This window comes from Mya arenaria, chromosome 2, assembly GCF_026914265.1.
Source record: "Mya arenaria isolate MELC-2E11 chromosome 2, ASM2691426v1".
NCBI classification, from domain to species: domain Eukaryota; kingdom Metazoa; phylum Mollusca; class Bivalvia; order Myida; family Myidae; genus Mya; species Mya arenaria.
In genome coordinates this window covers 23,051,345-23,069,360 of record NC_069123.1, presented here as the reverse complement: position 1 = coordinate 23,069,360, position 18,016 = coordinate 23,051,345, and the positions used below count along the sequence as shown (strand labels likewise).

The 18,016-nt window shown below is 34.6% G+C and overlaps 1 protein-coding gene across 1 annotated transcript; it reads left to right on the top strand.

Annotated features, from left to right (window-relative positions):
- The first annotated feature begins 629 nt into the window (after positions 1–629).
- LOC128219957 (uncharacterized) lies at positions 630–17,185 on the top strand. The gene is made up of 13 exons (XM_052928168.1): positions 630–698; positions 3,486–3,661; positions 4,192–4,340; positions 6,152–6,306; positions 7,360–7,511; positions 9,388–9,559; positions 10,199–10,302; positions 11,116–11,224; positions 11,454–11,842; positions 12,178–12,465; positions 13,434–13,551; positions 14,539–14,695; positions 15,362–17,185. Exons 2-13 carry the CDS (start codon positions 3,486–3,488, stop codon positions 16,060–16,062), a joined length of 2,670 nt encoding a protein of 889 aa, XP_052784128.1. The 5' UTR covers positions 630–698; the 3' UTR covers positions 16,063–17,185.
- The last annotated feature ends 831 nt before the right edge of the window (positions 17,186–18,016 follow it).

The following is an 18,016-nucleotide window of genomic DNA, read 5'->3' as shown; positions in this document are numbered from 1 at the left end:
GTCTTTCTGCGGATCCGATTGGCAGACGCATGCGCCAGTACATTATTCACTAATATCATTAATTAAGAGCTCTATCAACAACAATATGACCATGTTATACAGAACAGTATCATCAGTATGTAATTTCATCATAGTATCAAGGCGTTCGCCTACGGAGCGGGGGGTCGTGGGTCCGATCCCTGGCCGCGTCATACCTAAATACGTTAAAATATGGTACAAGTACAAAACATGTAGCTCCCTTGCCTGCACTCGGCATTTAAAGGGTAGTGCTTAGAAAAGTGGTGTATTCAGTACTGGTTTAACCCAGAAAAGTTGTGATCCGATCTGTAGACGCATGCTCATGTACTTTGTTCACTTATATCAGCCCTATCAACAAAAACTTGAACATGTTATACTGAACAATATCGTTAGTATGTAAGTTCAACTTTGTATCATTCAACATTTTACTCAATTTACTATCTTTGGCGTTTAACATTTTTGCCTATTAAAATAGCTATATATATGTTTGTTTAAGTAAATTGCATTTATTTTTAATAATTATATCTTGAACCAATTACAAATCTTTCTCCGAGATTATACTCTATGTGAAACCTAACACATACATGTAGTACATATTGCGATCGCTACATCGAAAACTGGCGCACTAATAACCGATTTGACTAAATGCGGCTGGTAAAGTGAAAAAAGAGAACAATCAGGTAGTTTTATTTATACAAGAATGTTTTCTCAGTTTCATCAACAAGGTCATAAAGATATTAAAAGTTAACCTTGAAAAATCGTTGACACAATTCATTATCATTTTGTGCAAGATTTCCACGTGTCATCTATTTTCGCGATCACATTGTCTCAATTTTGTACTTCCAGTTTTATTTCTAATTAGAAACATGTCATAATGGTTGTATTTTAAGTTGTTAATAATGTTTTATTCGACGATTCCGAACTGTTTAAGATGCTATTGATTGTTATGTTATGGAGGAATAGAGGGCTATGTTATAGAGGGCTATCCCACTTCTGACACCATGTTATGTTATGGAGGAATACATATAAATATAAGAACGACACTAAATGTGCTCTTACTATTTTTTGCGACATGTATTGTACGATATCTAAACTAGAACTGATAAGCATGTTTGTTTGTTTATTTGAGTTTATCAAGGTCTGCCCGCGCCCATTGGCTGCATTATGGCTTGACCCCGCCGTGACGCCATCACGTCTTAAATTGTGTTTTAAATGACATAAGTGACATGAGATAGAAGTGACAGCAATTCGCAGTCAAATCCAGACATTGGAAGACTTGAAGAAACAGAGTGAGATACAAGAAATCAGGGTGCGATACCCTAGCTCTTTGCGAAGAGACCTCTTGGTTCTTTAACGTGCTCGGTGTAAAGCACCGATACATGGGATACAACTTTCCTGGGTAGAACCAGTACTGAGTACACCACTTTCCCAAGCACTACCCTTTAAATGCCACTGTTAGATTGTTTACTTATGTTAGATTGTTTACTTCTGTTAGATTGTTTACTTATGTTAGATTGTTTTTTCAAGCTATTTAGGAAGATCGATGAACCAAACCTGTCCATTGGGAAATATTTATGTATATAAGATAATACTGTATTATTTGGAATTTGAAATCATGATGTAATTTTTTGTGAAATTGAACCCGTTTGATTATACCCCCGAAGGGTAGCATATAGTATTTGCATTGGCTATCTGTATGTCTGTCTGCTGCAAAACATTGTCTGCATAATAAATCCTGAATTATTTCACCTAGGACCATCAATCTTCACTGGTAGATTTCCCTTGACCAACATTTAACCCCTATTTCTTCTAGGGTCACTAGATCAAAAAGATAAGTTAGTCAAAGGTTAAGGTCAACAGTGTCATAAGAATGAGTCTGCAATTAAACTGACAAAATATTTGTATTCACTTTCATAAACAATTCGTGCAAACCTGAATAATCAATGCATTTCGTTCTAAAACACCTTTTTTAGCTCGACTATTCGAAGAATTTGGAGAGCTACATGTATACTACTCACCCAAGCGTCTGTGTCGGTGTCACATCTTGGTTAAGGTTTTGCATGCAAGCACACAGAGGTTAAAATCTCAGCAACTACTTGAGGTATTGCATTAAGACTTGATACAATGGTACTCAACCATCCAACCTACTTAATTGACCAAGTTAGGTAACTCTAGTTTGCATTTAATGAAAATAATTGCCCTTTATTATTAGACTTAGAAATTCTGGTTAAGGTTTTGTGTGCAAGCACCCATTATTTTAATATCCAAACAACTACTTGAGGTATTGCATTGAGACTCGATACAATGGTACTCAACCATCAAACCTACTTAATTAACCAAGTTAGATAACTATAGTTTGCATTTAATGCAAATAATTGCCCCTTATTATTCGACTTAATAACTCAGCGAATACATCATGTATTGCATTGAATCTTTACACACTGCTCCCAGCCATTTAATCTTTTTCTTTAATCAAGTAAGATAACTCTATCTTTCATATTATATAATTTTGCCCTTTTCTTATGCAACTTAGAAATTCTTGTTAAGGTCTTGCATGTTAGCACACATAGGATAACATCTTGGCAACTACTTGATGTATTGCATTGAGACTTTATACAATGGTATTCAACCCTCCAACGTAATTGAATAACCAAGATAGATAACTATATTTTGCAAATAATGGCCCTTGATTATTAGACTTGGAAATTCAGGTTAAAATTTTGCATGTAACCAGATTTATGTTAATATCTCAGCACATCATGTATTGCATTGAAATCTAATCTAACAGTGATCCATGCATGTTTCGCCAAAACTTTTCAATCCTTACACTGAAAAGCGGCGGAATAGTCAAGCGTGCTGTCTCTGTGACAGCTCTTGTTCAATCTTCCTCCTGAATTTTGACATAAGCCGATAAGGGCGACGTTATTGACAAACGCTTGACAAACATTTATTGTTTTCCAATGTGTTGTTGGTAATTTTTAGTTTTGAAAAAATATCATCTTCAAGTGGCACTCTCACACATATAGCGTTTTTACATCTTTTTTTTCTTTTTTATCTTGGAAAGAGCAAATTTTTGTGTAAATATCTGCAAACCAATGATAAAAGTCAGATCACAGATTTTTATATTTCGTTCGAAAATTAATGTTTTATGGCTTAAACTGTTACTAATGGTTTAAGAAAAAAGCATAAAACATCAATTTTTGAACTTAGTTATAAAAATCTGTGATCTATTTTTTTGTCAGCCGTCTTATATTTATAACTGGTTTCCATGCATTTTTGCAAAAAATGACTCGTTCCAAGACAAAAAATAAAAAAAAGTTGTCAAAACGTTCAATCTGTGATAGTGCAGCTTTAATATTGGGAGTATAACCCATAGAACAACTACACATGTATGATTGATAAACACTGATATCAGGTAAATTAAGCCCAGTTTTAGTGTATAGAAGTTCCACTTAAAATGATTGTAGATGGACAGGAGGAATCCAGTTTGCAAACCTCTGTTTGACCTTGATGAGGTGTTGTCATGGCAACCAGCTCAAGATGAGTTTTGTGTATCAAGTGTTGCTAGGCGACCAAGAAAGGAGCAAGATGGGCCCAGAATGCTTGTCTGTCATGACATGAGGGGAGGGTATCTAGAAGACAGGTAAGGTTACATTTAAGTGCTGAAATGGAATTACAAAATACAATTTTGCTTTAAGTCTATGTTTTCAAGTTAAGATCAAGAATCTGGAACCCTATTAGTACCGGTATGTTAACTACCAAGTAGTAATGTGCAGTCTGTGCCAGAAAATAGTAATTAAGTTCACTTTTAAAAAATCTGGTTTTGTCTTGATATGACTTTTTTTATATGTGCAATTGTCATGGTTACATGCAGACTGTAGATATGCCATAAGTTAATTATTTGGTCATTTGTTTTTCAAAGCCATTGTCATAGCCTTGGTGTTGTTGGCGATGGTGCTGTCATGCAAAAACATTTACCTTGGCCATAACTTTCCAAGATATTCAAATGAAAACTTGGTAAACATGTTGCCAGAGACAATATGCTCATAAATAGCAAGGCCAAAAAGCATAACTCATCAATCACTAAAGAGTTATGCCTCTTGTTGTATGGAAAAACAACAAAAGATGAGTGTTATCAACCCTTTTATTAAGCTCATTTTCCTTGTATTTCAGACTAGTACAAGGATGTGGGAAACAGAACACATACAGGTTCTTCCACTGGCAGTATGTGGACACGTTTGTGTACTTCAGCCACTACTTTGTCACCATCCCTCCCCCGGCATGGACCAACGCAGGACACAGGAATGGGGTTAAAGTACTCGGTACGATTATACTGTAAACCAGAGATTAATGAAATCATTTTTTTGCCAGATATATTACACACTTGAAAAGCGAAGTCCATAATTCTAGCATTATGATTGTCTTGACTCAAATTCCAGTGGACACTTCAACTTTAATAGCAAAATGAATTGCAGTACCAAGAATTAGTTACACAAAGCAATATTTTACTGAACACAAACAAATTCAATACTCATAACTTAGGCACTGCGCAAGATGAATAAAATTCAATATAAAAATTGAAGTAGATTTGTGCTGAGCACTTAAACTGTCTTACATTCACTGTTGAAGTTTGTGCACTGACGCAACCCCTAGCGCCATTGGCACACTGAACATTTCTGATATTGTGTTGTTATGAAGTATTAAACTATTTTTTAGCTCGACTATTCGAAGAATAAGGAGAGCTATACTACTCACCCAAGCATCGGCGTCGGCGTCACCCCTTGGTTAAGGTTTTGCGTGCAAGCACACATAGGTTAATATCTCAGCAACTGCTTGAGGTATTGCATTGAGACTAGGTTAATATCTCAGCAATTGCTTGAGGTATTGCATTGAGACTTGATACAATGGTACTCAACCATCCAACCTACTTAATTAACCAAGTTAGAGAACTCTAGTTTTCATTTAATGCAAATAATTGCCCTTTATTATTCGACTTAGAAATTCTGGTTAAGGTTTTGCGTGCAAGCAGACATTGGTTTATATCTGAGCAACTGCTTGAGGTATTGCATTGAGACTCGATACAATGGCACTCAACCATACAGCCTACTTAATTAACCAAGTAAGGTAACTCTAATTTGCATTTTATGCAAATAATTGCCCTTTATTATTCGACTTAGGAATTCTGGTTAAGGTTTTGCGTGTAAGCACACATAGGTTAATATCTCAGCAACTGCTTGAGGTATTGCATTGAGACTTTATACAATGGTACTCAACCATCCAACCTACTAAAATAATCAAGTTAGATAACTCTAGTTTGCATTTAATGCAAAATAATTGCCCTTTATTATTATGCGACTTAGAAATTCTGGTTAAGGTTTTGCATGTAACCACATTTAAGTTAATATCTCAGCAACTACTGGATGTATTGCATTGAGACTTAATAAAATGGTACTCAACCATCCAATCTACTTAAATAACAAAGTAAGATAACTCTAGTTTGCATTAAATTCAAATAATGGCCCCTTTTTTATTCGACATAGAAATTCTTGTTAAGGTTTTGCATGTAACCACTTTTAAGTCAATACCTCAGTGAATACATCATGTATTGCACTGAAACTTTACACACAGGCTCCCATCTATTTAACCTTCTTATTTAATCAAGTAAGATAACTCTATCTTTTATAATATATAATATTTGCCCCTTTATTATGCGACTTAGAAATTCTGGTTAAGGTCTTGCATGTTAGCACACATAGGATAATATCTCAGCAACTATTTGATGTATTGCATTGAGACTTTATACAGTGGTATTCAACCACCCAACTGAATTGAATAACCAAGTTTGATAACTGTATTTTGCAAATAATGGGCCTTTATTATTACACTTAAAAATTCTGGTTAAAATTTTGCATGTAACCACATTTATGTTAATATCTCAGCACATGTATTGCATTGGAATATAATCTAACAGCGATCAATGCATGTTTCTCCAAAAAATTTCAATCCTTACACTGAAAAGCGGCGGAATAGTCGAGCGCGCTATCTCTGTGACAGCTCTTGTTTACAAACATTTATAAACATAAATCCTGGTTAAAATATATCTGTTTTTTAATCTGTCACCAAACATTTTCAGGCACAGTTATAACAGAATGGGATGATGGGAAGGCTCGCTGTAAGATATTTCTGGAGACTGAGGAGAGCTACAAGGCATTTGCTGACCAGCTTGTGAAGATAGCTAAATACTATGGCTTTGATGGCTGGCTTATCAACATTGAGAATGTCATTGAGGTATATTTATGCTTAAAACCTGCCATGTTCAAAGAGCAATATATTATTTTACTTTTTCTAGATATATTTTGTTTTCAAATCTTACCAATACATATCCTCATTTTACAATGGTAAAGATCGCAAATTTCTAGATGTAACCCCTTTTTGGCATAAACTGTGTTTGGTTTATAGCATAGATATCTTATTGAATGGGGGCCCATGTGCTTTCAATAAATAAATATGTTTATCTACAAGACCGTACTATGATAATGATACATATTTCAAAAGTACAGCAGCCAACTGTATTAAACTTAGAAAAACTGTCCACAAGTAATCTTAAGCCATGTTTGTAAATTGTAATGATTTGATTGGTGAATATTAATTTTTAGATAAATATTGACCAATCTAGTAATATTTTGGCCAGCTTTAACTAATTCAAAGACTTTAACAGTTTTATACAAGTGGCTGCTGTTGTCCATGACCTTTTTGGACACACCTCAAACATGTTGATCATTAAATGGATTTTAAATAACATTATGGTCATTCCAATAGTGTTGTTTTTTTGCAAAATGACAATATGAATATAAATGATAATATAAAATGCAAAATTTAAGATATTGTTTGGAAAATGATGATTACTATGCCAGTATCATAACTTGCCAATTTTTAATGACATGCTCTGTCTTTATTTCACTTGCTTAAATAGCAATGACATCTCATATAACTTTTCAAAAAATAAGTAAAAAATAAGGGGTTGATTGATTAATTAAGTTTATATCATTTTATAAGTGAAGTCATAATCATGAAATAGTCATTATATATTTTTGATATATACTGAACCTATGTGATAAAGTTTGTTTGTAACGTCAAAAATAAATAATGTTGTAAATATTGCCCTTGTTATATAAGGATGTGTTATGTGTCAATCACTATAAATCATCAAATTATTTTAAAAAGAATGTCCTGCTCATGGTTATTCAATACAAAATATATTAAATTTTTGACAAGGTTTGTTTTTATGAATTATAGAAATGTGCTTTAATAAATTCAGTTTCAAATATACTCTCTATTCAGACTGGAGCTGAGGTTGACCGTCTGTGTGAGTTTGTATGTTACCTGACCACCGAGCAGCACCGAGTATGTCCAGACTCTCTGGTTATCTGGTACGACAGTGTGATCACCACCGGCAAACTGGAATGGCAAAATGCCCTCAATCAGCATAACAAGTGAGTGGGAAAATCTTGATCAAAATTGCACGGACTGTGTGTGGCCAGCCTCAAAATCTGAGATAAATTTGATATGCCCAATCAGTCTTTTGGGTGAAGAGTTACGGCACTTCTTATTAAGTTTGTTTCATATTTAATGGTTTTGTAGTTTAGCATTTTCATATCTTTACTAATCTTAAGTTAAACTAGAGAGTTCTGAGACATAAAAGTTAGTTATGTCAATGTTATAAAAATAGACAGTACTCCAGTGTGTATATACCACGTGATAAATTACGTCATATATGCTACATCAGAAAGCAAAATTTTGCTTGAAATGAAGACATAAATCAAAGAAAACTTTTCTTTTACAACACCATTTAAAATGAAACAAAGGGCAGTCTATGCTGCTTAAAGAGCCCCGCATTGTTTTGATTACCGGAGTTTGATAAGGCGATTAGTTTCCTCAAACACTTCGACAAACTTGATTCTAAAATAATGTTGGAATCAAAATCAGTGCTCCGTCAGACGGCCGTATTGTTAAAAGGTTTGTCGAAGTGTTTAAAGAAACTAAATTCTCAATCAAACTCTGGTAAAGACCGAAGGCAGGGCCCCGTTAGCGGTGTAGACTGTGCTTTGTTTCATTTAAAATAGTGAAGAAATAGTGAAGTTATTTTTGTTTAAAGTCTTTATTTCAATTCAAACTATGCCTTTCGAGGTAGCATTTATGACGCAATTTATCACGTGGTATACACACACACTGTACTCAGGAAACCCAAACTTAATAAACACAACAGGTTGAGTCAGAGTCTTTGAATGAGCTTGTGGAGGAATGTTTTTATCTCGTACATTAGTGCCTTGAGTGTACCAAATTTTCTATATAAATATCTAATGTCACTGTTTGATTATATTAGCTTTTTTTTTTTGAAGAAACAGAGAATGTATTGTTACAGCATTGTTGTGACAATAGCTGGAGAAATGCAGCATCTGCCATTTCTAAAAATAATTCATGTGAAATGATAAAACTCTTTACTGGAATCAAGGCCCTTGTCTATATTAAAAGTAATAACCCTCAAGCAAATGAAAATGGATGAGTTCTGGAATATGCACTTGGTGTTCTTTGTTTTATGAAAAACTCGTTAAATACCACCAAAAATAGGCATTAAGAGGCAAATAATTGTTTTGGCTATTTGATAGATATTGGAGTTGTAATTAACATTTCTTGACTTTTGTCTATACTATATGAGCCGCGTCACGAGATCTTGGGCCTTCGGACATATTTTTGCTATTACAATGTTTTGAGGTATTTGAATGCCATGTAATTTCAGAAAAATATTCTGAAATTTTCATGATATCACTTAAATTGCGTAAGTTACGTGTTTACAAGTGAGATCATGTATTGCGCATTTTGAATACTAAATTTGACGTCATTTAAATGACGTCGTAACGAAAGTGCATTATTCAAATGACATACAAAATTATTGTATCAATATTACAACTAGCTTATAATTTAAATCATTTTCTTATCACAGAATCTTTAAGGAACATAAATTAAGATAAAATTAATTAATCATTTTTGTATTTTTAATACATTTGGCCATTTTAAACACAGACTATCAATCCAGTCAAAATATGTCAGGACGAAATCCATGGTTGCTATGGAAACATGAGTAAACCAATGGTCATAAATTATCGAGAAAATGATGCACCAATGACAAACCTTGAAAAGAAAGAAGTCCGGAAGAAATTGATTTACATAGAAAAAATCATTATTTTTGGCATTTTTTATTAATGATTATTTCATTTGTAATAATTATGTCCGAAGGCCCAAAATCGCGCGATGCAGCTCATATTATGTTTGATCCGATTTAAAAGAAATTGTTCATTTCAACATTTACAGGCAGTTTTTTGATGCCTGTGATGGGATATTCCTCAACTACTGCTGGAAGGGAGAGGACCTGGAAGGCTCGAAATCTTGTGCAGTAGAGTGTGACCGGCCATACGATGTGTTTGTTGGGGTGGATGTGTATGGGCGTGGATGTCTCGGGGATGGGGGATGGAATACTATAGAGGTGAGTTTTAGATGGAATGCAATAGTGGTTCAACACGCAGGAATGTTCTATGGGTCAGACTTCTCTATAAGTTTCGTTAGAACCATCTAAAATAGTTACTGACCAGCTAATTCTTACTCTACTTAATATTCATTTATTTTTGGAACTGGCCCAATTACCATGTGAACTGTCCATTTTTTGCAAGCAGCTGGTTCTTTGAGAACACAGTGGGTGTTCAGGAGAATGTTTTTTATGTGCAATGCACTTGTGGGATACTGAAAGCAAGTTTTTTTAAAAAAGGTTTTCTGCTCTGTTTTAAAAAAAAGTGAAAATTTAAGTGTCATTGCCACAGCCATCAATATCATCGTTGTAATAGTCATTAAAAACTTGAATATTGGCTGTAGCTGAAAAATCTTGAACTTAAAGATGATAGCATAAAATATGTTGTAAAACATGTTAACATTGACAAATTGCCATGCATAACAAGTCCCATTTCTATGGTTAAATTACTTGTTGAGTTGTGCTCCTTGGTTCACTGAAAAAAAAAAGACGAACATTGGTATCCAATGGTTATCGAATTCTTGAGATATATTTTAGATTAAAATTTTAGTTACTGTGTTATGTCTGGTTACAATGATTCTCTGTCTTTTGTATGAGTAGGCAGTTGAAGCAGCCCGAAAACATGACCTGTCTGTGGCTCTGTTTGCAAACAGCTGGGTCTATGATAAACTGGGAGCAGAAAACTTCTCAAGCCATGAAAACAGGTGAGATATGGTCTGGTTTGCAAGTAGAAACGTCTAAATTCAAGACATCAGTATTTATTATATATAGATCATAAATCTGTGAGTAATACATATTGCAAATTAAGTTTGTCTTGTTCAATACGATCATAATCCAGGGAAAAAACATCAACTTACTTCATTTCAATCTTAACTGCTATGTTTTTCAAAGAAAAAATATCGAGGTATTGCAGATATTTGGTGTCATCGAACTTGATCCTCGGCCATAGCTCAAAAACTGCTGAACTATCCGAAAGAAAATGGTATGCATGTTGCCAGAGTCAATAAGCTCATGTACAGGAAGGCCCATAACTCTGGCTTTAATAGTTGTGGACTTATGATTCTTTTTAGCTAATAGAACCCACGGAAGAGTGTTGTTGTTGTTTCCCTGTATTTGAATTATAAAAATTAAGGGTTTGTACCATTTTCCCTTCTGCAATCTTTTCTATCATATTTTAACTCTACATCAAAACATATTACTATACTTTGTGCCCAGTTGGCATGCAAAAACCTTGGCCATTACTAAAAAAACGATAAAGATATTCCCATTAAACTTTGTACATATGTTGCCATTTGCAGTAGATTTACCATGTGAAGCAAGGCCTATAGCTCTGCATTTAGTAATTGTTGCTTTGATAGAATGAAAATAATTGAGCATTGATATCTGCTAGCTCTGCTCCTGTTATGCTTTTTCCTTCTTAGATTAAATGAGCTTGTTAGATTAACCCTAACCTTGTCATAGCTGACATTCCATGATATGTATGACAACACACTGGAACAAACCTGTATATATGGCAGGTTCTGGGAGCTGCTATCCCCCTTGTTACGTCCCTGTGTGTTCACCAGTCTACCAATCGCTACCACGTTCTGCCAGGGATATGGCGAGAGGTTCTTTGACAATGGAATGGTGTGGACTTGTTTTAAATATTTGTCATAATGATTTACATTCAAGATTTGTAATGGGTTGGCACATATATTTCCATAGGATTACATAAAAATAGGCATTTAATTCTATCTGTCTTTTCAGTTTGTGTTTATATTTTATGAGAATAATAGGAGTTTTCAACAGTTTTCGAGAGTTTTAACATTCAACCTGATGATAAATTATGTGACAATTATTTCAATTACCATTTTAGCCGGTAGGAAACCCCTGGTGGAACATAACAGTCCAGGATCTCCAGCCCTGCTTCTGTCAAACCCACAGTGATAATCAGTCTGCAGAAAACCAGTCCAGCACTGGGACACAGTCTATACTGCCTGGTTCTCAGCCATTCATGTCCGGAGCTGGGACACAGTCTGCAATGCTGGGGACCAAACCAGGCTTACCTGGTGCAGGCAATGGTGCCCAGCTCATTGGAAATCCTATACCAACGATAGGGACAGGGAAATCTTTCTTGGGGGGCAGTCAAGAGTTTTGTGGCAATGCATTGCAGCAAATGGATGTGTGTACAGATGACTGTTTTACAGGCGGATCCTGTCTAAGATTGACAGCTGATGTTGTTAACACCAAATTTGTAGAATATAAGTAAGCCATTTTGCTGAGTTCATGTATTCAAAATCATGAGTTAACTTGAATATTCATTATATTATTATGTTCACGTATCCGAAGAACGCATATAGTATAAAGCTGCAGCCTTCCATATGTCCTCATGAAGATAAAACACTTCTTAACATTGATGTCTTATTATTATATCATAATTTTCAAACTTTAAGGATAAATATTAAGATTCAAGTTTTTCCATGACAATATCTGTTACAGCATGGTTTTTAATAAATAAGATTTTGTAGTACCTGTTAATAGGTCAGATGTTTAAGCCTTCGCCAGACATATTTCATCATGTTTTCATTATTATATTTCAGTTTATTTGAGACGGCAGTAGAACTGAAGCAGTACACATCTGTTTATGTGTCCATCACATACAAGATCCTCCAGGACCCTGATTGTGACGTCTTTCTCGAACTTCACTTGCGACATGACGAACAGTCCATTGTGCTAGTTTTACTTCCGTTCCCCGACGGAGACAAACCAGTGCCTAAGTTTGGGAAGGATACAGCATGTATGTATGTACATGCTCTTAAGCAGACAGATCTCCCGAACCTGTTGTCTGTTTCCTCCCCCACGCAGAATAACACACGCTGGAAAACTAGGTATGTATTAAATCTTAAAAAGAATTAAGTACACCTAGGCATTCCCCAGTCTATTTTAGCTTAAATTTTAATTAAAATCTTCCTGACCAGGGCACTTGTTTATTCTTCTGATTAAAGGTATGAGTTTATGTGTGTGTTGTATGATTTTAAAAAGAAATAAAATGAAAACACATTCAAGTTCCCTAAGATAGATTACAATTGGGGTCTATTCCCCAGTCTATTTTAGCTTAAATTTTAATTAAAATCTTCCTGACCAGGGCACTTGTTTATTCTTCTGATTAAAGGTATGAGTTTATGTGTGTGTTGTATGATTTTAAAAAGAAATAAAATGAAAACACATTCAAGTTATAATCATGGTACAGCAACTTCTACAACAATACAATATATACATGGTGTATTTGATAAGAAAAGTTAATAAACTTAAGAGGAAATTTTGTCTTGGGGGATTTTGTCCACTTATGCAAAAAGTTGTAGGACGGCTTTTGTTATTCTCCCATTCAGGGTAGGCCTAGCTGAATTGATACATGCATTAATAGCTTTTTAATTTCCTCTTTCAAACCATTCATGTGGCTTTTTTTTAAATAAATAAGACCTATAAAAAAAGAAATAAATGTATATATATAGAATGTTCTGAAAGTGACTCTTACAGATTTTATATTGGCAACCTTTTTTTTAATTTGTAAAAATTGAGTTACTGGAGAATTTGATTTATTTTTATTAGCAAACACAAACCAGTAACTGACAGAAGGTTATTTGAAAGAAAAATTTTAATGTAAGCCTAAAATCATCAATTTTTCAACAGCAAAACTACAATATATGTCAAAATGATGTTTTGCCATATTTTTAAATATCTTTATAAGGAAAAAGAACGAAAACATTACCTTGTTTCAAGCAGTTAAATGTCTGTCCCTATAAAAAGTGAGAGATACCCTTAAAGACTGAGTGTAATGAAATGTTCTTATCCCTAGATGGTTCCCTGTGTACAGCCTGTACCTGAAGTTCTGCCAGCTAACCAAGGTCAAGGTCGGGCTCACCACAACAGACCCCCAGCCCAAAAAATGTATAGCTCTCTTAGGAGAACTAAAGGTACGTATATTTGACACAGTATAAGACCTATAGGTATTTTGTGGTCTATATATATGTTAGTTTTCTGACAAAGACTTATAAATTGACCAAAATGACTGTTAATTTCACAAACACAAACAGACGGCTTACGACTGTATACAATAACCAACTAAGATTTAACTAAATTCAAGATCTGACTGGACTGTAAAACTGATTGGCAATAGACTGAATTTCTGAGTCATTTTTAAGGATAAGAATTATATGGAATACAGCCTATGACCTTAACTTGTATAGCTTTCTGAAAGGTAAGTATTTAGGTCCATATATAATTATACCGGTATATCGTTTTCCAGTTTTGGTTTTCCAGATAGGTAGGTAGGTAGGTAGGTAAGGTAAGTTTTATGTCATAATATGATCAATTAACATGAGCTCTAGAGATTTTATAGCAACCACCACCTGTACAATTTTTAAATCTGCAATGTTTATTTTATAAAAAAACAATTACTTTTCCTGAGTGCTAATAATTGACGAAGCTGTATAAAGTTGGAATTGAACCCAGTCCCCTTTAGCCATGGCTACCGATCCCTACAACACAATTCTTAGATAAGACAACTATCTTTTCTACAGATATACTTAATGGTTGTTATAACACTCTACAGTATGTTTGAAATATATAATAACTTATCAAGCACTTTTATATTGTTTTCAAAATAAGAGATTTATTTGAGTTAGCAAGAGAGCAACAACACAACATAAGCCTTTTTAACTGGCAATGTTTTAACAAATTTATGTGATGTATTAAAGGAATATATGAATAAAAATCAATGTGTTACCATAACTGTCCTCCTCCTTAAAGTTCCAGTCTGTATGTAAGTTAGTAATTTGTTTATTATTGTGACATGAAGAAAAAACAGAAAAAAATGTATAAAAGTATGTTATGTACAAACTTATATATTAAGCACCAGGCCCAGTGGACCTAAGGTATTTGTCACAATTTGTATTTTACAGATAATTCCTGTGGACAGTTTACCAGAGAAGTTCCCCCAAGCTGGGTTTGTCTCAGTGATCCCAGATTCTAGTCCCGCCCATCCACTTATAGAGCCGGGGAAAAATGACTTCAACAAGTCTGAGGAAGAGTCCGCACCGAAGGAGATATCATGGGGAGGTGGGTGGTATAACTGTTTTAGTAAATGGGCTGTCATTCAGCCATTTCATTGATCAATAGATGGATTGTAATTGTCAATAAATAATAGAGGATGATTTTAAAATGCAATATCGTAGATTATCAAGATCACCTGATGAACAACCTCTTGGTCCTATTAGCGTCATCTAAAGTAGTTGAATTGTGTCTTTAAATCTTTTGTATATTCTTTTATATACATCATGGTGGCCTCTTTTCAGAAAAGCTAGACAGTTTCAAGATTTGTTTAATAAGCATTTATATAAATTATAAATAAGGACATTTTATTGAATAGGAATGAAACTGGAACAATATTTTCCATGTTGCTAAGGTTTTACGAATGCAATATTAAAATTGCTCCATAAAATTATTTATACTTAAAGTACCAGGGGCCATATTAAAATACCCATCTTAAGTCATTTCCCAACTTAATTGATTTTCTTAAGTTAAGTATCTCACTTAACATATGATATACCATAATCGCTTAATAATACCTGAACAACTTTTTATTTGGCTACAAAAATGTTAGGAAATCGACTTAGTTAAGAAATGGTTAATATATTGATATTTTATGAATACTGCCCCAGTATGTTGATTTGTATTTGTCACAAAAGCCACTCAATGATGAGGATTTTCTCATCTGTTTCACAGAGGATGCCTATGGCAATGTGATCAAAATCCCCTTTGAGGAGCTGGACAATATGCGGGTCTCGTGTCACACGCTGCGGGAATTCCGTCCTGGCATCGGCGGTCAACTATGCGAGGTGCTGTACCAACTGATAACCAGTCTAGACTGCTTCACACTGCACTGGGAACCTGATTTACCCGAATATATCGATCATTATCGTGTCTACCAAATCAAAATCGATTCAGGAGTCGCAAAACTGCTCGGTCACGTTACTGAGCCATTTTTCAAGGTCACTTGGTTTGAGATTCCCGATTATGAAAAGGACGAGGCAGTTCATCATTTCAAGTTTGTGATACGGCCGGTGTTGAAATGTGGCATTGCCGTGCCTCTTGATTACACTTACTGTAAACTCTTCCACATTGCATCTAAGAAGAGCACTGTCACTCTTGTACAAGATTCCTGTACAGGAATGTTGGAGCCAGCTAAAGATCAGCAAAAAGAACTAGAAACTGATGGACAGAACACTCTAAAACCAGATGACGAACTTACAAAAGAAAAAGAAATAAGTGAAAATAAAGAGTCGCCAAAGAAAAATCCGAGTGACAGTGAGAATTGTGACAAAGAAGTTTGTGCAAAGAAATATGTGAGAAGTGATTCTGAAGAGGTCATACAGCCAAAGGATAATATTACCAGCCTAACTGAAAAACTACAAATTTCTGACTAATAGGTTTTAGTTAGGGTGTCATAGGGTTAGGCTGTTATTGACTTTATTTGTTTTACCATTATGCCAAAACATTTGTGATAGACTGATAGTGCTGATAGTGGTTGGCTTTTACAATATGTGCTCATTTAAAATCTTTATATATCACGTACCGGTACACATGAACAATTCAATCATTCTACTTGAAAATCCATTGACACTTAGTGGTACTTATACTATTAAGAGTATGCTGCTGTAATCAGTATATTCTGTACATAACCACAATGTTTTGATGCTTTAGGTCTGAGAGACCCATGTCATTCTTTTTTATGTCTTTTATGTGCAATAAATGTATTTATGACTCACTAACTACTGTTTTGTAGTCTAGGATGAATAATCAGTAAATAAAAAGCCTGCTCGCTTTAATTGTGCCTTAATTTGAAAATACTTCAGCTGTATCTTTTTCAATCATGTTTTTATCAATATTTCATATGGTTCATAATTTCTAAGTGATTGCGCTCATGTGTCCACCATTGAGAACTCCAGATGAGTTCTGAATTAATAATTCTAATCTTCTGAGTCTTACGAGTGAACATGACTTTAGGGGAATATATGGCATCACAGTTAGCAGTGAAGTTCATGGCGTGTCATTTGTAGACTGTCAATGATACTTTTAATGTTATTTCTAGTATTTTATGTTAAACATATTTGACACAATGTTATGACTGACAGAAATGAATGGTAAGAACCAGTTTTGATTGTCGCAGTCCATTTAAAAGGCATTTGTTTAGAACAACAGTTGAAATAAGTGTTTCCATAAAATGTTATTAAGGGAGTTATTTCACAGTTTACACATATGCAATTGCTAGGACAGAGACATTACAGCCAACACTAAGAAGTTTGGTAGTTACTTTTGCATTGCTAAGTAATATTTGGCATTGACTGGGTGTCTTAGTATTACACCAAATATAACATAGTACATGTACTAGCAGCTGAGAAAGAACCATCTTTTTTCACTTTTCAAATAATTTAAGCAGGAAGTTAAAAAAGTTCCGTTTTTGCTTCTTGTATTTTAAGTTCTGATTTATAATTGTTTGCTGATATTTTCTGTCCTATATCAGGGAAATACATGCAATATTTTCATATGGTTTTGTGTTAGTTTTTCTTTGTTTGCCATTTAAACCCTGCTTTTAACGTAAGTGTTCTCAAATAGCTGAAGAAATTTTTGTTTGTAGACTGGTCTACTAACAAGAAACTACAGACTACAAACTATTCCTTGTCTGGGAACACACAGTCATCACTAGTTTGATTCCTTGTCTGGGAAAACACAGTCATCACTAGATGTATTCCTTGTCTGGGAACACACAGTCATCACTAGTTTGATTCCTTGTCTGGGAACACACAGTCATCACTAGATGTATTCCTTGTCTGGGAACACACAGTCATCACTAGTTTGATTCCTTGTCTGGGAACACACAGTCGTCACTAGTTTGATTCCTTGTCTGGGAACACACAGCCATCACTAGATTTATTCCTTGTCTGGGAACACACAGTCATCACTAGATTTATTCCTTGTCTGGGAACACACAGTCATCACTAGATTTATTCCTTGTCTGGGAACACACAGTCATCACTAGATTTATTCTTTGCCTGGGAACACACAGTCATCACTAGATTTATTCTTTGCCTGGGAACACACAGTCATCACTAGATTTATTCCTTGTCTGGGAACACACAGTCATCACTAGATTTATTCCTGGCTTTGTGACCTTCATCATGGATTGGCATGGTTCCAACGTAATTTGGCACATAGTCTCGAGTTTTTATAAATGTACCAGTTTCATTAAAACACTTAATGGTTGAAGTAAATATGAAGCAAATAAAAAACCGAAACTAATGCCCATATATTTGAACTACTATTTTAACCTTGACCTTGAACCAGACGTGGGTTGAGCACTTATTTTATGAGCAGTAAATG